The sequence below is a fragment of the Salmo trutta genome, chromosome 8 (genome assembly GCF_901001165.1).
Source record: "Salmo trutta chromosome 8, fSalTru1.1, whole genome shotgun sequence".
Classification (NCBI taxonomy): Eukaryota; Metazoa; Chordata; class Actinopteri; order Salmoniformes; family Salmonidae; genus Salmo; species Salmo trutta.
In genome coordinates this window covers 36398718-36419791 of record NC_042964.1, presented here as the reverse complement: position 1 = coordinate 36419791, position 21074 = coordinate 36398718, and the positions used below count along the sequence as shown (strand labels likewise).

At 44.5% G+C, this 21074-nt stretch overlaps 1 protein-coding gene across 8 annotated transcripts in view; it reads right to left on the bottom strand.

The window, feature by feature from the left end:
- Nucleotides 1-1812: 1812 nt before the first annotated feature.
- LOC115198799 (DENN domain-containing protein 5B) overlaps nt 1813-21074 on the bottom strand; it is a 51356-nt gene continuing 32094 nt past the window's right edge. For 2 of the 8 annotated variants that reach the window (XM_029761082.1, XM_029761084.1), the window contains 16 exons: nt 19385-19966; nt 16479-16710; nt 14779-14929; nt 14450-14543; nt 11574-11705; nt 11228-11380; nt 10721-10802; nt 10364-10445; nt 10071-10199; nt 8219-8340; nt 7332-7477; nt 5462-5768; nt 5272-5354; nt 3661-3787; nt 2862-3036; nt 1813-2599 (listed from right to left, as the gene is read on the bottom strand). In XM_029761082.1, coding sequence (XP_029616942.1) covers nt 2416-2599; nt 2862-3036; nt 3661-3787; nt 5272-5354; nt 5462-5768; nt 7332-7477; nt 8219-8340; nt 10071-10199; nt 10364-10445; nt 10721-10802; nt 11228-11380; nt 11574-11705; nt 14450-14543; nt 14779-14929; nt 16479-16710; nt 19385-19966 — 2781 coding nt within the window. In that variant the 3' untranslated portion in view covers nt 1813-2415. Of the gene's footprint in view, nt 2600-2861; nt 3037-3660; nt 3788-5271; nt 5355-5461; nt 5769-6504; nt 6547-7331; nt 7478-8218; nt 8341-10070; nt 10200-10363; nt 10446-10720; nt 10803-11227; nt 11381-11573; nt 11706-14005; nt 14117-14449; nt 14544-14778; nt 14930-16478; nt 16711-19384; nt 19967-21074 lie in introns of all 8 variants that reach the window. The other 6 variants (XM_029761083.1, XM_029761085.1, XM_029761077.1 and 3 more) reach the window with 5 other exon arrangements.

Here is a 21074-nt window from a genome sequence, read left to right as displayed (position 1 = left end):
ACAGCTACGCACTAAACACCTATCCATAGGGTTGATCATCCTCCTATGTTTGTGGCTTCTTCTACGTACAGGTAGATAGGTTTGTAATTGTTGGAATCCGTGACACATAAGACAGTAGGAACCTAGTCGCAGGACCAAACTGTGAATGTTATAGAAGGAAAGTTACATGGATCAACATACAGAATGTCATTTCAAAATATTTCACAGGCGGCCCTTTGCCCCGGTCACAAACAGTGTCTCAAAAGCTTCTTGATTACTACCACAGTTTATAAGAATAAATACATCAAATCAGAACATTAAAATCAAATGCTCTGTCCTTTTATGAGTTAATACTGGAAAAAAACAAACCTTAAGTATTGTGGTTGAAACACTGAGTTAAAATTGTGATTCGGAATCTGTCAATTGTTTTCCCTTTTCGGTTGGGTTCAAATCTATTGTCTGGTCATAGTTAGCCTAACATTAGTCAACATGTATTTTGATCACCCTTTTTAGTCCACATGGATAAACGTCATATTTACACTTGTTGTTACAGAAATATAAGAACATGTTCATTAAGGACTGAATGAAAAAGTGGCAAGAGATCTATTTTAGATTGAAAAATACAACCAGCTAGAAATAGTCCCAGAAGGAGTTAACACTCCCCAGAAAAGAACCACTTATCATAGGAAGGTTTGAGGCATTTATGATAAATACATCATTAGGGGTTGTATGGTTAGGGTCTTATTGCGAATTGTTTTAAATTCCAGTGTATTTCACATTAAATAAGGGGCTGGAACATTTCAATACCACACAGAGTAGGAAACTGTCCTAAAATGTCCATTTGAGATCAACAATCACACAGATCTGACGGACCACACACACACACACACACACACACACACACACAAACTGTGCATGACAGAAACCAGGATGAAATTGAATACATTGACCATTACAATTTCTAATATAAAAATAACATTAGGAGAACACATTCACTGAGTGTACAAAACATTATGAACACCGGCTCTTTCCATGACAGACTGACTGGGTGAATCCAGGTGAAAGCTATGATCCCTTATTGATGTTACTTGTTAAATCCACTTCAGTCAGTGTAGATAAAGGGGAGGAAACAGGTTAAATAATGATTTTTAAGCCTTGAGACAATTGAGATATGGATTATATACGTGTGCCATTCAGAGGGTGAAAGGGCGAGACAAAATATTTACATTTCTTTGAACAGGGTATGGTAGCAGGTGCCAGGCGCTCTGGTTTGTTTCAAGAACTGCAACACTGCTGGGTTTTTCCACGCTCAACAGTTTCCCGTGTGCATCAAGAATGGTCCACCACCCAAAAGACATCCAGCCAACTTGACAACTGTGGGAAGCATTGTAGTCAACATGTGCCAGCATTCCTGTGGAACATTTGACGCCTTGTATAGTCCATGCCCCGACGAATTCAGGCTGTTCTGAGGGCAAAAGGGGGAGGTGCCCCAAATCTCAATATTAGGAAGGTGTTCTTAATGGTTTTAGACACTCTGTACATACACACGCACGCACACACACAGTTTGAAATAGGGTCAGGTCAATGCCTGTAATTTGGTTGGAATGTCCATGCAACCCTGGAAAAGCCCCTGTCCTCCTAGGAAAGACCTATCCAATCCAGTGCAGTGGTTGTGTCCACCAAGATCTGCTAGCCAATCTCAAAGCAGAGCAAATGTTCAGTCCAACACAGTAGGTGTATCCAGTCCAACACAGAAATGAGCCAACATCCAATCAAAAAGCTGCATTACACACAATGTAGTGCTGAAAGCAGATGAATCCAGTTTTCCTTTCCTTTGTTGTCAACTTCATCCAAATTATGAAGTTTCACCCACAGATATTCCCAGTGCAGAGACTATGGAGAGGCAGCAGGGGCAAACAATCACTTTCTGTTTGGTTTCCTTTTTCCTGGCTGACTATGAACCACAGGCATGCTTGCTAATGCTAACGCTAGCTGAAGTTGGAGCAGGATCCAGCAGACAGAGAGATAGGATCTCCATCACACAGGCTAAAAGTGTCCATTGAAGAGCTACCTACAGTGGGCTACACACATCTAGCACATAGTGAAACATCCATGGGTTTTCTTTAAAAACAGTCCCTTCTTATTAAATATCAAAAAGGATATTTTTCAAAACCACAAGCTATGTAATAATAATACTGCATCATCACTCAATGATCCAAAGAACAAGCTTCTGCTCTGTAGCAGTGGGATCGACTCTCTTTACAAAGTCCTCACTTCCTACTTCCTCCCTATGCGGTGACTTTTCCCAGAGTGAATCAGCTGAAGCATGCCTCTACAACAACAACAACAGTGAACGGGCAAAAGGGAACAGAGCACAGGTTTCTGGGTAATGTAGTCACGGGCTGGGTGGTTTCCCAGCAGGCTGTGTGGTAGGGGTTAAAGGTCGATGCCCTTGACAAGCGAGGCCTCCAGGGTGATGGGGAAGTCGTGGAGGGTCTGCAGGACAGCGATGAGAGCATTGACCGTGGTCCGGTCCCGCAGCAGAGCAGACTCCTCGTACATCTGCTGGATCACTGGACACTCCAACAACAGAGGGAGCCACTGAATCAGCAGACGATCTCTAGATAGGTAGATAGATAGATAGATAGATAGATAGATAGATAGGTAGATAGGTAGATAGATAGATAGATAGATAGGAGCGAGAGAGAAAAGATAATTAGGAGTATGTTTGCTAAACAGTTGGTTCCATGTCACCAATGAGACTTTTCAGAAGGGTGATGTTGATTCCCAATACAGCCCTCTGGATGCTTTGTGCCAATAACAACTACAGCTCAGTTCTGCAGCCCCATCTCTGTCTCACTGTGTGCGAGTGGCGCCCTCACCTGGCCCCGAGGCAGACAAGCAGCTGGAACTTGCCGTCCTTGCCAATGTTCCTGGGCGAGGAGTTGATGGCACTGACATAGTGACAGAGAGAGACACAGGTCAGGCCCAGGGGCTCAGCAGTCTCCTGCATGTCCCCCATCTGGTCTGCTGACTCCATGTAAGCCACCGCCTTCTCTGTTGAGGGGGAGAGGAGGAGATATGTTAGGGAGATGGGAGCAGAGGAGGAGAGCAGGAAGAGGAGAGGGGACAAGGAGGTAGGGTCTACTGTAGAAGAACTTTGTAACAACTGCTAAAAATAGCTTTATATATATACACACACACATTTGTTTGATTGATTGATTTAGAGCTAAAAGAGTATGTCCAGTCTACAGTGGTTCACTCTTTCTCCCTCTATTGTATTTGAACCTTTGATCTGTGCAAGTAAAGTACTCTATGGAAACCATCCTCTCCTCATATCCTTAACATTCATATCAGTCAAAAGCTGTGATATGAATATTAATAAAAGGATGAAGCAGCTACCTGCAAGGTTACTTTGAGTATCAAAGGGACTTTTTAATGGACTACTTTATTTCCATTGGGGAAGTTCAGTATGCAATATCCTAGTTTTCACCACTAGAGGGAAGCCTATCACAAAGATCTATAATGATACCATAAAGATGGATAGTGGGTGCACCTGAGCACCTTCATAGAAGAATAACCCCTCAATCCATCTCAATGTATCATACGTAGGGAGAAATATGTGGTATTTCTAGGTTATTCCACTAGATGGAGGCAGCGGTGTATCGGTAGGCCACTCACCCACAAAGTCCCAGACAAAGACAGTCTTCTGGAAGAGGCGGGCGGACTTGAAGCCGTTGTGGAAGAACTGCTCCAGCGCCCCGACCAGACCAACCTCACCACACAGTAGGATGGTCAGACTGCCCCTCTGGAGAGAAGGAGGGAGGGAAAGAAAGAGGGAGGGAGAGTTTCAGAAAGAGACCGGTAGTATAATTTCATTAACCTTTGAGACTAAAAAAAAAAAGGTTCCAATTGTTGATTCTCAACAACAAACATGATGCAACACTACCCGTTTGAAGCACCAATTAGAAACAGTGAAATGTTCACTTAAAATCAACATAACATTCCCTTTATTCTCCTCAACACTGTTCTCATATTCCCCCTCACAGAGTTAACCAGCCTGTGACAGTGTAGAGCATTTATACAGCACTATAAAGGCCTTTTTCCTTCTGAAGGCCCTTATATTAGCTGCGGCTAATGCTATACTATTCCTCCGGTTAAACTAATGTAGATTCTGAGTTTAACGGCCCTCTCCAGGGGTTTAGACTTGTTTCAAGTTTCAAGTTTCAGTTTCAAGTTTTATTAGTTGGATATACAGGATACGCGTGGTGTACATTGTCCAATGAAATGCTTACTTGCAGGTTCCTTCTCGACAACGCAACAATAACAACTAGTAAAAGATAAGAATACGAACATAAAGTAAATGACAGTAGAATAGAATAAACATTTTAGCATAAGAATGATACAGGAAGGCACAATTTATAGTACAATATTTCCACGTGTATTGGAGAAGGGGCGGATGGGGGGGAACTGTACAAATGTAGCAGTATAATAAGAGTCTGGTAGCAGCAGTTGTGATGATTGATTAAGTGCAGAGAAACAGAGCAGGTGGTCAGTCCAATTCAAGTGTTCAGCAGTCTGCTGTCTCATAGAGAGAAGCTGTCTCTGAGCCTGTTGGTATCAGACCTCATGCTCTGATACCGTCTGCCTGACGGTAGCGGGAGAGAACAGCTCGTGGCTGGGGTGTGTGGGGTCTCCATCTATCCTATTGCTGATTCAACAGGGGTCTATTAGTGGCCTGGGCTCCGCGCCAGTCATTTTAACCATTTCCTATTACTGCATGAACTTCCTCAATTGAAACACCATTATACCAGAGCCATAAAACAGACTCACATAATGAACGCTGCCACCTCAGAGAGGGAGGGAGGGAGGGCGCGAGAGAAGCCGGAGGGGAACACAGAGAGAGTCATTCTACAGAGAGAATAAGAGTATATTTAAAGCAATTCTACAGAGAGAATAAGAGTATATTTAAAGAGAGAGAGTGCAGACGGGGTTGAGGGGATTGTTAAGCACTAGAATGAGTTCAGCGTGTTTATAATGAAAGAGAAACAGCATCTGCTCTCTGTCCTGACATCCTTCCCAGACAGAGCACCACAGAGAGACTATTAACCTGCCAGATGAGGAGAGTGCTGCAGCAGTCAAAAACCTATTATACAGATCCTTCACTGTCTGAACTCAAATGAACAGATTAAATGGAGAACATGGAGCAGGTGCTTGTCATTTTTCTCTCTCAGTCGGTCTCGCACTTTCTCTCTCTACCACACACACACACACACACACACACACACACACCTCTTTCTCAGGCTTGTGGAAGTGCTTGCAGATGCTGTTCACTGCCTCGCCGATGGCCTCCTGGATTTGAGCTGAGGTGGGCTCTGCAACGGAAGAGAGAGAGGAGACAAGAAGTGAATATCTACAGTTATGTCAACAGTAAATCAGGTATTGGTTATGCTATGTCATGTCATGAAGGGGCGTTACTCACTGTATCCGCGTCCTCCCATCGAGGTGATGCTGACGCGTCTGGTCTGACCCGGCGAATGCTGCATGTCGGGCGTGCGACACCCTCTCCCAAAATCCTCATCGGCGTTGGGCAACGCCAGCTCACCAATCAGAACGCGCTCCAGACTGCCGTCGTCCACGCCTTTGCCAAGCCACCGCCCACACGGGAACTTGTAGGTGTGTCCTGTGATCTCGTTGCGGACCATGACACAGTCCACCAGCCATTTAGCCAGCAGCCCAGAGTTATCATGACCCAACTGGACTGTAGTCAGCTTACCCAGGTTTTGACACTATAGAGAGAGACGAGAGAGAGACAAATCAGCATCAAGATGTCATTACATGTTTTTCCCTAAGTTAATTCACAATGATAATTCAGAAATCATTTGTTAACAACAACAGTATGACTGCTAATTCTATAACTATGCAGTGTAATCCTCTATCAAATCTAGTCCTACTCATCTATCCAATTGATCAACTAAAAGTCTACATTAGACCCAAATACGGCCAATTCCTACAATATGCCCTTGAATGCCACTTAGGAGAAAGTTGCGTCCCCTTTCCAGACCTTTTAGTTGAAGGTGAGCTTGGTGCATTGAGTGATATGCATAACATCAGCAGCATGTCAAGGAAATGTTCATGTAATGCTAAACTACACAAAGTGGCATTCAAGAACAAACACATACCTCTTCATAAATCTAGAACACCATTGATACCATATAACCAACAGACGGTGCTCAGACCAACCCATCGTTGACGAAAGCCCTCAGCCCAGAGAGAGAGAGAGCTGGGTCGTATTCATTAGGGCACACCGTAGCAAAATGTTTTGCAACGGATAACAGAAATAGGAGTGTTTGTTATTGGACAACTTCAGGTAGCCCCTCCCCCGTTTCAGTCAGTTTTCTTCCGTTTGGTTCCCAATGAATACGACCCTGGAGTCTATGGTACACAGTGAACATTGAGTCTGGGATGATACAAATGGGTCCGGTGGAGAGAAGGAGGGAGGGAGAGGGAGATCACGTTTCTAACCTTGAACATGGCGTCGATGTGAGTGTGTGGCCTGAAAGCAGACTGGGGGAGATGAAGACATGTGTTAGGACATGATGGACAGCACAAGTGGGAGAGGATGGACTTGGGATGCTGGTTTCTAGTAGAGTACCCTTCACCAGGCGTGTACCCAAACCACCACCATAGTAGCAAAGCTCCTCTAGAGAGATGGTCCACAGATCTATACTGAACAGTTAGCCATCACCCAAACCGCTCACAAAGCCACAAAGAGCTACCACCCAAAACTAGTGAACACGGCACCACTCAGAACGGTAGACACTATGAAAAGGCTCAGTAGGTAGAGTCATGCACTTCCTGCGAGGAAGGAGGTAGGAAAGAGGTCAAACGGGAAGTCTGGGTCCATCCGCTCATTGTGCCTGGCAGCATCTCACAGAGTTAACTACCATTCAAGCATACTTCCAATATCTACCAAGTGGAATCAGCTACATGACCCCAACTTGTAACTCATCAACCCTGGCTCTGAGTGGAAGGTATCAGAGCAAATAGTCACACAAAGATGAGTGAATGGAGAAATTAACGAGTGAATGAGGAGATAGGGGATTAGTAGTAAGTATGGAATGGTAGAGAGCGAGTTAGACAGAGTCTTCTGCCTTATGAGACCATGCGTGAGTTCATGCCACAAAAAGGGAACAGCCACCCACTTCATCCCAGTGGGCACCGAACAATGACTCAGTGATGTTCTCAGCAAAACCATCAATCGATGCTGACATAACCTTGCTGCAGAACGTCACAGAGACATGAGAGGAGGCGTAGGGGCCCCTGGCTGTTGGATCATAGTTCAGACTCACATCGAAGGTCATCTCCAGGACGTTCTTGGTGATCTGCCTGACACCCGAGTCGCCCAGCTCACCCGATACACACACCCACGGGTTGGAGGTCGTCATGGCGTTGCTCAGCTTCTTGATGGGGATGATGACGGCGCGGTACGGGATCACTACAGGGACAAAAAAAAAAATTGTACAGTCCCTCTCAGTGCAACACAGAAATAATAAATGTCTTCATAGTTTTATAGTTAAATATAACAAGGGCAAACTAATATCAGGGAGATTTCAGTGGATTGCACTGCTTTAGAGTAATAATTAATTTATGAATTTTACTATTAAAAAATGATCCCAGTTTCCCCTAACAGCAGGCAAGGGTTCCAGAGAAAGCAAACCCAGGGCTATTGGTGATGTGTGTGTGTGAGAGTGTGTGAGAGTGTGTAAAAGACAGAAACTTATCTGGTGCTGCTTCAGTGCAAACTGCTATGTGAATAATGTAATCCTGCTTTCAATCTTTGATTACATGTACATAGCCTCATGCTTTATTCAGGTTAACACCGTCTCTGCCATTGATCCAAGTTATAGTCCTATACATCTACATTAACCGCCACGGAAAACAGTGACAGGCCAAGGCAAGCACACCAATTAGGACTCTCAAAAGCCTACCGTCCATCCTCTCCCCAGTGGCTGAGTGGAAAGATTTGCTGTGGGTGACTTGTGGTAAGTTAAAGTGGTTGACTTCTAGTTAAGTTGTTTTAGCTAGTGTGCAGACTGATCGAGGTAATGGCACCGGGGAAGTAGAATTAGTCAACCATCTTATAATATGACTGTGTTCTGTATAGGATGAGGTAAATTAGTGGTTATATTATTGTCATGTTGAAGTTGAATTGTGGTTATGTTGAAGTTCTACTCACTGATGGTGGTGAAGACACTGGTGAAACAAAAGTAGTCGACAGTGTTGAGGGAGAGCAGGTGAAACAGGAACTGCTCCTTCTCCTCCTCACAGCGCAGGAAGGCGTAGCGCTTATACAACTTCCTGGAAACACCACAACACACACTTAATACACATTAACCATGGCTTCGACACTGTCAATATGAATAATATTGTGTGTGTGTGTGTGTGTGTGTGTGTACAGTTGAAGTCGGAAGTTTACATACACATTAGCCAAATACATTAACTCAGTTTTTCACAATTCCTCACATTTTATCCGAGTAAAAATTCCCTGTCGTAGGTCAGTTAGGATCACCACTTTATTTTAAGAATGTGAAATGTCAGAATAATAGTAGAGAGAATTATGTATTTCAGCTTTGATTTCTTTAATCACATTCCCAGTGGGTCAGAAGTTTACATACATTCAATTAGTATTTGGTAGCATTGCCTTTAAATTGTTTAACTTGGGTCAAACATTCCGGGTAGCCTTCCACAAGCTTCCCACAATAAGTTGGGTGAATTTCGGCCCATTCCTCCTGACAGAGCTGGTGTAACTGAGTCAGGTTTGTAGGCCTCCTTGCTCGCACACTCTTTTTCAGTTCTGCCCACAAATTTTCTATGGGATTGAGGTCAGGGCTTTGTGATGGCCACTCCAATACCTTGACTTTGTTGTCCTTAAGCCATTTTGCCACAACTTTGGAAGTATGCTTGGGGTCATTGTCCATTTGGAAGACCCATTTGCGAGCAAGCTTTAACTTCCTGACTGATGCCTTGAGATGTTGCTTCAATATATCCACATAACTTTACTTCCTCATGATGCCATCTATTTTGTGAAGTGCACCAGTCCCTCCTGCAGCAAAGCACCTCCACAACATGATGCTGCCACCCCCGTGCTTCACGGTTGTGATGGTGTTCTTCGGCTTGCAAGCCTCCCCCTTTTTCCTCCAAACACAACAATGGTCATTATGGCCAAACCGTTCTATTTTTGTTTCATCAGACCAGACATTTCTCCAAAAAGTACGATCTTTGTCCCCATGTGCAGTTGCAAACCATAGTCTGGCTTTTTTATGCGGTTTTGGAGCAGTGGCTTCTTCCTTGCTGAGCGACCTTTCAGGTTATGTCAATCTAGGACTCGTTTTACCGTGGCTATAGATACTTTTGTACCCGTTTCCTCCAGCATCTTCACATGGTTGATTTGCACTTTTTGCACCAAAGTACGTTCATCTCTAGGAGACAGAACGCGTTTCCTTCCTGAGCAATATGACGGCTGCGTGGTCCCATGGTGTTTATACTTGCATACTATTGCTTGTACAGATGAATGTGGTACCTTCAGGCGTTTGGATATTGCTCCCAAGGATGAACCAGACTTGTGAAGGTCTACAATTTGTTTTCTGGGGTCTTGGCTGATTTCTTTCGATTTTCCCATGATGTCAAGCAAAGTGGCACTGGGTTTGAAGGTAGGCCTTGAAATACATCCACAGGTACACCTCCAATTGACTCAAATTATGTCAATTAGCCTATCAGAAGCTTCTAAAGCCATGACATCATTTTCTGGAATTTTCCAAGCTGTTTAACGGCACAGTCAACTTAGTGTATGTAAACTTCTGACCCACTGGAATTGTGATACAGTGAATTATAAGTGAAAAGGTCTGTATGTAAACAATTGTTGGAAAAATTACTTGTGCCATGCACAAAGTAGAAGTCCTTACCGACTTGCCAAAACTATAGTTTGTTAACAAGAAATTTGTGAAGTGGTTGAAAAACTAGTTTTAATGACTCCAACCTAAGTGTATGTAAACTTCTGACTTCAACTGTATGTGTGTGTGCATGCGTACTTGGTTAAGGCTTGGCGGGACAGCAGCTGTTTGAGGTGTTGGGAGAGTAGCTTCTTCTCCAGAGAAAGACGGATCCAGGCCCTCGCTCTGCCCACATCAGTCTTTATCTCCCCCATACTCTGGATGTGCCTGAGAAAGGGAGGCGTGGAGATGTGAGAGAGAAGGTGAGGAGATAAGAAAAATAACAGCAAATAACAAAACAAATTGTTGACTCACATGGATAAAGTTGTGAGATATTACCATCTACCTATGACACATCGTAATGTACAGGCACAGTGGTAGGTAATTCATACCTCATATCCTGTATGACGGACGCTCGCAGTGATGGCATCCCTATTGACGACTCAGACTTTCGTCTCTCTGGACCGTTTGACACTGTGGGAGGGAGAAAGAAGCACACACATCTCAGCTTTGGCAGCGCTCCAATTGAAAATAAATCTATCAAATGCCACTGGAGTGTGAAAGGTCTGTAGATTCATTTGAAAATTGAGTATTTCAGGGGATTATTGGGTATGGATAGTGTGTGACTGAATGGATTGAGGGTAGGCGTGACATGTGTTTTATGTCAATGTTGTATATTAAATGGACCATGTAAGGTGTGTGTGTACGTGTATGTGTGCGTTTATATATGTGTGTGTGGGTGTTCTTACCTGGTGACTCTGCCTGCTGCTGCTCCAGTTTCTCCTCTCTGGCCTGGTAGTGCAGCAAGTGGGACCACAGAGCTGACTTCCCCTACAGGGGTCACAGTCCAGAGGTTAGAGGTCAACCCACACACTGTTAATAGCCAATACACTCCCTAATACAGGAAACACTGCACTGCCAATAGCTAATACATTTACTAATAATACCAGACTACAGACAGAGGATTACCAGTCAATAAGCCTAATGAAATAGGGTCATATGGTTATTACTATAACACCTGATTAACCAAAGTGTTGGTAGACTGACCTCTGACCTATTGCCAATAGCAGGTTCTTCCAAGTAGAGCACTGAGCATCAGGGGGGTTTATATTGTAAACGCAATGTCGGCATTACGATAAAACCTGACTAGAGAGAGAGAGAGTGTGTGTGCATGTATGTGTGTGTGTGTGTGTGTGTGTGTTTCTGTTCAGTGCATGTGTATGCACGTGTGTGTGTTTGTGTGTGTCTCTACAGACCTGTTTGACCTGCAGGCCGTGGCTCCAGATCCTCTCCAGCAGGTCACAGAGGGAGGCGATGAGAGTGTTCTCCTCCAGACCTGTGATGTTGGCCTCCCCATGACCCAGCTCCACTGCCTCCCTGCCCATCTTCTCCACCAACATACGCTTAGTCTGGAGACAGGAGACACAGAAACTTGACCAACAGAACATGACCCCTACACATAGGATATAAACAATTGGTTTGTAGACAGAAACCAATCCCCTCATAACTACACAACATTGGACTGATATACATTGGAGACACATAGAAACTGCAACCACAACTTGACCAATACCACAATATATTTCACCTGTACAGACCCACCTTCATGCGACACTCCTTGAGTAGTCCCTCTACAAACTTCCAGTTGGTCTGAGCGATGACGGCAGGTGAGAGGTCAGACAGCTTGGGCTGACGGAGGTTCTTCCCCAGGCTCCGAGCCTCCTGCATGTACTTCTGATGGAGACAGAGACAGAGCAACAGTCAGCTCTGTCTGTAAATCTCTAGTCGTGGCCAAAAGTTTTGAGAATGACACAAATATTAATTTCCAAAGTTTGCTGCTTCAGTGTCTTTAGATATTTTTGTCAGATGTTACTATGGAATACTGAAGTATAATTACAAGCATTTCATTAGTGTCAAAGGCTTTTATTGACAATTACATGAAGTTGATGCAAAGAGTCAATATTTGCAGTGTTGACACTTCTTTTTCAAGACCTCTGCAATCTGCCCTGGCATGCTGTCAATTAACTTCTGGGCCACATCCTGACTGATGGCAGCCCATTCTTGCATAATCAATGCTTGGACTTTGTCAAAATTTGTGGGTTTTTGTTTGTCCACCCGCCTCTTGAGGATTGACCACAAGTTCTCAATGGGATTAAGGTCTGGGGAGTTTCCTGGCCATGGACCCAAAATATCGATGTTTTGTTCCCCGAGCCACTTAGTTATCACTTTTGCCTTATGGCAAGGTGCTCCATCATGCTGGAAAAGGCATTGTTCGTCACCAAACTGTTCCTGGATGGTTGGGAGAAGTTGCTCTCGGAGGATGTGTTGGTACCAATATCTTTATTCATGGCTGTGTTCTTAGGCAAAATTGTGAGTGAGCCCACTCCCTTGGCTGAGAAGAAACCCCACACATGAATGGTCTCAGGATGCTTTACTGTTGGCATGACACAGGACTGATGGTAGCGCTCACCTTGTCTTCTCCGGACAAGCTTTTTTTCCGGATGCCCCAAACAATCAGAAAGGGGATTCATCAAAGAAAATTACTTTACCCCAGTCCGATCCCTGTACCTTTTGCAGAATATCAGTCTGTCCCTGATGTTTTTCCTGGAGAGAAGTGGCTTCTTTGCTGCCCTTCTTGACACCAGGCCATCCTCCAAAAGTCTTCGCCTCACGGTGCGTGCAGATGCACTCACACCTGCCTGCTGCCATTCCTGAGCAAGCTCTGTACTGGTGGTGCCCCGATCCGGCAGCTGAATCAACTTTAGGAGACGGTCCTGGCACTTGCTGGACTTTCTTGTGCGCCCTGAAGCCTTCTTCACAACAATTGAACCTTGAAGTTCTTGATGATCCGAAAAATTGTTGATTTAGGTGCAATCTTACTGGCAGCAATATCCTTGCCTGTGAAGCCATTTTTGTGCAAAGCAATGATGACGGCACGTGTTTCCTTGCAGGTAACCATGGTTGAAAGAGGAAGAACAATGATTCCAAGCAACACCCTCCTTTTGAAGCTTTCAGTCTGTTATTCGAACTCAATCAGCATGACAGAGTGATCTCAAGCCTGGTCCTCGTCAACACTCACACCTGTGTTAACGAGAGAATCACTGACATGATGTCAGCTGGTCCTTTTGTGGCAGGGCTGAAATGCAGTGGAAATGTTTTTTTTGGGATTCAGTTCATTTGCATGGCAAAGAGGGACTGCAATTAATTGCAATTCATCTGATCACACTTCATAACATTCTGGAGTATATACAAATTGCCATCATACAAACTGAGGCAGCAGACTGTGAAAATGAATATTTGTGTCATTCTCAAAACTTTTGGCCACGACTGTACACCCAATATTAACCATTACAGGTGGATGGAGGGACATTTCTCAGTTGGGTCCAACTGTAAGAGGTTGTGTAAGGCTAGGATTGAGGGCAGACATTGATCAGAGAGAGGGCTGTGGTTTTGTACAGTCTTGAATACCTTTTAGAAAACATTGGGATGTGGCGGGGGGGGGGGGGGGGTTATGTGCTCGTAGAGAAAACAAGACAAAGTAAAAATAACATTTTCTGTTTTCTGTTTACTTCTCCACAGAGAGTTGAGGCGCTGAGCCCATTTCAGTGACACACTGGCGAGTTCACTCTAGTTGACTTAAATTGGCTTGAATCTGAAATGATTCTGCCATCTTATATGATTTTGTATCGTTACGACTCAGTAATTCCTTTCTCATCTCTCTCCTCCCCACAGAGATACAGAACTATAAAAGGGTAGGAAGAGGAGAGAGATGAGGTAAAACAAGATCCACTGCAGAGCCATGACTCACTCTTTCAGTGCTGTTGACTTTAACTAATGTGTCAGGTGCAGGAGTGATCTATCAAACAGAGCCACTGTGTGTGAGCAAGCAGGGATTATGGGTATGTGTGAAGCAGGACTGGAGTGGAGAAGTGGAGTGGGGGTCGTCTTGGGGGTAGGGGTAGATTTTGGGAGTAGAAGTAGTTTTTGGGGGTCAGTGGGAGGGTCTGTGGGGGGTCCGTCACTCTTCCACGTACCAGGCAGCACGCAGAGGCAGACTTTTTTGGTGGTTTGAGAGGCGGGGGAGACGCCTTGTCCCACTCCCAAAACGCCATGGAATTCTGCAGGACTAGACACCCCTCTACCTGCTGAGAGGTGGTACGGCCCAACCCCAACGCACAGGACCCACAGAAAAGACAGGAACGAGAAAAGAAAGGAAAAGAAGCACCATGCACATGAATGCACAGGACATTCAAATAATAGAAAGAAACTAAAAAACAAAGAAGAGAAAACAAGCTACAGAAACAAACATGACATCAGTTAAGACAAGGACGGACAGGCTTCGAAAGCGGAACCAAGCTAAGACGAAAAGAAGAAACTCAAAAGAAATTAAATAAAAAGGAACATAAAGACATGCTATGGAACCAGAGGAAGAGGAGGCGGAGAGGATGAAGAGGGAGGACGGTGTGTCGTGTCCGTACCTCTTTGAGGTCGTTATCTAGAGTCAGGTGTTCTGTTTGTTGTCGGTGACGGTCTTTCCTGCGCTGAGCCGTAGCGGTACGATTGGACCACCTGCTGACAGACACAACACTGTTAACCGCATAAACATTTATATAGACTCTCCTCACCTACATAATACAGATGGAAGATTAGTGATAAACACTTGTTAACTTGGACTACATCACCATAACACAACTGTAAAGTATATATTACGTTCATATAGCCATTCTATGTTCAAAACATTACCATTTTTTCCCAGAAACAATGCCCGTCATTGGTTGGCTCTTCGGTAATGGCATCATATACTCACTTGTTATTGGTGGGTCCGACTGAGAGCACGTCAGACTGCAGCTTGGGGAAGAAGCCCTGTTCATATTTGCCCTGTCCAATCTTCATATCCAACAGGTGGGGGTGGATGGCTGTGTGGTCGATCTTCATCAGCCGCTGTTCGATGGCCTGGGCTGGGCAGGGAGATCAAATCAAGAGGGGGGGATTTGAGTAAGGCCTTCTTTTGGTATAACCACTACTTGAGAATACATTTAGTACAATGCAATGACTAAACCTTTGAGTTTACTTTGAATGAAGAGACATACACACGCACACACACAAGCTGCCACTCTTGTGCTCCTCTAAACAAAGCTTGGCAGGACATCAAAGCACTGTGTTTGTTCAATTCATTACAGGACATGCTTTACTGCGGCCCTTTCATCCTCCTCTCACCCTCTTTATCTATAAACACCCCGCTCTCTTTTTCTCACTGCTTGCTCTTTCTTTCTCGTTCTCTCTGTTTGCTCTCCAAACTTACCTCCTCCTCTAACCATTTCCTTTCTTTCTTTAACGAACACAAGGTAGAGAAAACAGACGCAGTACGACTCAACCCAAACCAACAAGGCATCCGTCAATTAACCCCTGCTCGCGGTGATAAACAGCGCATCTGTTGGTGAGGTAATTCTTTACATGGCTCGTATGAGATATTTTTTCTGTCTAACAAAACCCACCGAATGGGTCTTCCAATCTCAGTCCTCATTGTTTGTCAGACAGGAGAGAGAGGAGCACCGGAGTGACTGAGGGAAATTAAGTAGAAGAGTTTCTTTTGTGTGTATAATTGGGGAACTGCACGCGCCACCACCTCTGAAAGAGCTCCCCCTGAACAATTAGGCTTTAACAGCACTCGTTCCATTAAAATCTGCCAATGTCGGACCCTGCCAATTGACTCACCTATACCTCTCACAGACGTGAGCACGCACACACAAACACTCATTGTCTGTGAGAGTGTCTGGTCAGGTCTTTTTTATCTTAATTAGTACTCATTTGGCTCGCCCTCGTTAAGTCTCTGCTGCGCAGGCAAAAGGAAGTGAGGAAGCCAGACTCAGGACTGACTCAGTGGGGAAGGGGCGGCGGGGGTGTTTTGGGGGAAGCGCGCGTGTGTTTGTGTGTGAGCGCGAGAGAGTGACAGCGCGAGAGAGAGAATGAAAGAAAGAGAACTATTGCATAGAAGAATGAGCTTTGTGGGGTGAGGCTTTCTTTGAGACAAAGACAAATGGGCAGAATAGGCCAAGGGGAGCACCTGCTGAGTGGAGAGAAGACTGCTGTTTCCAATGAACACATGAAAAGAGGTCAAGAGGGAGAAGAGGATGATGAGATGGAAAGCAGTAGGACGGATGTGGAAAGAGATGGATTTAAAAGGAGTCCTTTTAAAATGGAGTCCTGGGTGACCTCTTAAAGCATCGTTGGTATGCCAGCCAGGCAGACAGACCGATAGAGACAGCAGTCATCCACAGCATGCTGATCAGACAGACGGCACAGGAGAGCACATTCTAATTCAAGTCCAAACTTTCAATTAGTCCCCCTCCTTTCTCTACCTCTATCCATATTTCTCTGTTACCTACCAAAGACTCATTTTAAACGACTTTAGATTTGTCCTTCAATTCCACCTGTCCCTCTCTGTCGATCTCTCTCACACCCACACACACACACGCACACACACCACCCCCCACTCTTCAGACTCACCTGACTCCTTGAGGATGGTGCATCTCTGGTAGTTGGAGGAGCGCAGACTTGGGGCTCTAACGTTGTATAGACGAGCTTTATCGATGCGTCCGTCAAACACGCGGAGCAGCGGCTCCTTCTCCTCCCATTGGGACATGATCTTGTTGTCGATGAAGGTGGCGAACATCTGGGTCTCGATGAAGTGGGACAGGAAGGGCAGGTAGGGCTCCGGCTGGTCAGACAGGAAGGATGCCTGGAGAGAGGGGAGATAGTACAGACACAGATACATTAGCATGCACTTGCAGGGAAAGACATGAAAACAAATACTAGTAGGTAGGGAAAGCTACAAATGTAATTACAAAATGATATAGGTACACACAGGGATGGACAGAAACTACAAAATAAATTTACAAAAAACCATAAAGATCAATGTATCAAAATAAACGACAAAATACTTGTCTTTTGAAATGTATTTCATTAAAAATACATATTTTGTATTTAGAACTACATTTACTTGCTATAACTGTGTTATGTTGTTGTTTATCTACCTTAGTTGAATGCACTGACTATAAGTCACTCCGGATAAGAGTGTCTGCTAAATGACCAAAATGTAAAAATGAACCAAAATGAACTGCAAAGCACACTGGGTATATTTATTGGCCTTGCTTAGGGGCGGAGATCCTTAAAATACTACTCAGCATGCTTTGAAATTGTTCAGGTATTCATACACATTTATATTTAGTTAATTTAGAAGGTGCGCTTATCGCACCATAGTTCCATCAAAGGGGGCCACAAAATCATGAACAGCTATAAAAAAAAATGGTATAGAAAAGTATTTTATACTTTGAAAATACAAATTACAGCTCCCGAAAGTATTTTGTTACAAAATACAGTGCCTTCAGAAAGTATTCAGACCCCTTGACTTTTTCCACATTTTGTTACGTTACAGCCTTATTCTAAAATTGATAAAATCGTTTTTTTCCCCCTCATCAGTCTACACACAAAACCCCATAATGACAAAGTAAAAACAGGTTTTTAGACATTTTTGCTAATATATATATTTTCAACTGAAATATGACATTTACATAAGTATTTAGACACTTTACTCAGTACTTTGTTGAAGCATCTTTGGCAGCGACAACAGCCTTGAGTATTCTTGGGTATGACGCTACAAGCTTGGCACACCTGTATTTGGGGAATTTCTCCCATTCTTCTCTGCAGATCCTCTCAAGCTCTGTCAGGTTGGATGGGGAGTGTCGCTGCACAGCTATTTTTAGGTCTCTCCAGAAATGTTCGATCATGTTCAAGTCCGGGCTCTGGCTGGGCCACTCAAGGACATTCATAGACTTGTCCTGAAGCCACTCCTGCATTGTCTTGGCTATGTGCTTAGGGTCATTGTCCGGTTGGAAGGTGAACCTTCACCCCAGTCTGAGGTCCTGAGCACTCTGGAGCAGGTTTTCATCAAGGATCTCTCTGTACTTTGCTGCGTTCATCTTTGCCTCGATCCGGACTAGTCTCTCAGTCCCTGCCTCTGAAAAAAAAATCCCCACAGCATGATGCTGCCACCACCATGCTTCACCGTAGGTATGGTGCCAGGTTTCCTCCAGATGTGACGCTTGGCATTCAGGCCAAAGAGTTCAAAAACTCGAAGCGGGCTGACATGCCTTTTACTGAGGAGTGGCTTTGATCTGGCCACTCTACCATAAAGGCCTGATTGGTGGAGTGCTACAGAGATGGTTGTCCTTCTGGAAGGTTCTTCCATGTCCACAGAGGAACTCTAGAGCTCTGTCAGAGTGACCATCAGGTTCTTGGTCACCTCACTGACCAAGGCCCTTCTCCCCCGATTGCTCAGTTTGGCCGGGCGGCCAGCTCTAGGAAGAGTCTTGGTGGTTCCAAACTTCTTCCATTTAAGAATGATGAGGCCACTTTGTTCTTGGGGACTTTCAATGCTGCAGAATTGTTGTAGTACCCTTCCCCAGATCTGTGCCTTGACACAATCCTGTCTCGGAGCTCTACGGACATTTCCTCGACCTCATGGCTTGGTTTTTGCTCTGACATGCACTGTCAACTGTCAGACCTTATATAGACAGGTGTGTGCCTTTCCAAATCATCTCCAATCAATTTAATTTACCACATGTGGACTCCAATCAAATTATCTAAACATCTCAAGGATGATCAATTTTGAGTCTCTAAGCAAAGGGTCTGAATACTTATGTAAGTAAGGTATCTGTTTTTCATGTTTAATACATTTGCTAAAATTTCAAAAAAACTTTTTTCGCATTATCATTATGGGGTATTGTGTGTAGATTGCTGAGGATTTGTATTTATTTAATCCATTTTAGAATAATGCTGTAACGTAACAAAATGGAAAAAGTCAAGGGGTCTGAATACTTTCCGGAGGCACTGTACATCGAAGTGTAGTTCAGCCCAGTGCAATATAAATAACTAAATACTCAGAAGTAATTGAAATACATATTTCAAATACAAATAACAGAAATACTGCCCAACTCTGGGTGCACAGCACGTAGCATAAACACACAGCAACCAACTCTGTTTTCTGGCTGTTTGCTGATATGAATGTATTTCTCCAGGGATTTTATAAATGCAAACACTGTTATTGCCAATACCGCGTCTTATCAGCTCTGGCTGTGTTCGTCTTACTTATTCATCAAATGGAATATTTTCATAGTGGATGGGTTTCAGGAAAGAATTTAATTCAGCATCTCACAAACATGGCAATTCCCCAGTGGACTTCTACTATCACACAACACAGGCCTCAATAAACAGCCCGTTACATCAAGGTAAACAGTGTGTGTGTGTGTGTGTGTGTGTGTGTGTGTGTGTGTGTGTGTGTGTGTGTGTGTGTGTGTGTGTGTGTGTGTGTGTGTGTGTGTGTGTGTACATGTCTCTGTGTGTCAACCCATCACCTTATCAAAGTTGTGCATCTGCTCTCGGTTGGTGAGCCAGGACTCCAGGTCCGGAGCGCTCTGGATGACGAAGGCCTCATAGTCCGCGAACATCGTGGTAAACCTGCTAGCGAATACCTCCCTCAGCTGTACATTCAGCTTAGCGTTCCTCAGCTCCTCCTCTTCGACTGCCGTCCTCCTCCCCTGGCCCTCTCTCTCACCCCCTACCCCCTTCAGGGCTTCCACACGGACCCCCGTTCTCTTAGCCAGAGCCTGGAGTCTTTCCAGAGTAGCGTTCCCTTGGAGAAGCTCCAACACAGCTAACTGCTCCCCTCCTAGGTTCCCATTCCTCCCATCGTCCTCTAGCTCCCTCAGGGCCTGTTGGCTCTTCAGACCAGGGTGACGGGTATAGACGGACCCTGGGGTGGTGGTGGTGGAGGAGGTGGAGACAGAGGTTGGAGGAGCGCCCCCCACTGGGGATATGTCGTAGTGGAGGAGGACTTCACTGAGCTCCTGGATGAACTCCGGTTTGTTAGGGAACTGGGGGAAGTCCTCAGGCAGCTCGATGCAGTGGTTGTCAATGTCCACGAAGCACAAGTTAGCCTGTTAGGAGAGAGGGAGGATTGGAATAACATGGAAGATTATACAACAATTATAACATAGCTATTGCTCAATGAATAGAAAATCAGAGAGGGGTGTGTTGGGGTTGGGGACTGGACATGCACAGATTGAGTATTGGGTAACTGGGTCAGTATGTGATTGACACGATAAAGAGATTAATGTCAGTAATAAACCCAAATCTGATATAATGGAGTTACTGTGACAAACCACCAGCATTACGACAAAAACCCTGTGCTCAAGGGTAGTGTGCCAGACCACACAGAAACAAATACACACGCTTGCACACCAATCACAACCACAATTCACATAAAATCACAGTCATGCATACAAATTCAAAACACACCTATGATCCCTAGTGTCTTACTCTAACAGATACACTCAGATACACGCACACACTCAAAAACCAACCATAATGGCAGCTTACAGTGGTAGAAATGGGCTTATAGCCTTCTCTCCCCAAGCCCCAGTCTAATGTATTACACTGCCACTCCAGCTCTATAGCAGTCCTCCATCTGAGACACTCAGCCCTGGGACAGGGGAACAATGATACTGTACAGTCGTGGCCAAAAGTTTTGAGAATGACACAAATATTAATTTTCACAAAGTCTGCTGCCTCAGTTTGTATGATGGCAATTTGCATATACTCCAGAATGTTATGAAGAGTGATCAGATGAATTGCAATTAATTGCAAAGTCCCTCTTTGCCATGCAAATTAACTGAATCCCCCCAAAACATGTCCACTGCATTTCAGCCCTGCCACAAAAGGACCAGCTGCCATCATGTCAGTGATTCTCTCGTTAACACAGGTGTGAGTGTTGACGAGGACCAGGCTGGAGATCACTCTGTCATGCTGATTGAGTTCGAATAACAGACTGGAAGCTTCAAAAGAAGGGTGTTGCTTGGAATCATTGTTCTTCCTCTGTCAACCATGGTTACCTGCAAGGAAACACGTGCCGTCATCATTGCTTTGCACAAAAATGGCTTCACAGGCAAGGATATTGCTGCCAGTAAGATTGCACCTAAATCAACCATTTATCGGATCATCAAGAACTTCAAGGTTCAATTGTTGTGAAGAAGGCTACAAGGCGCA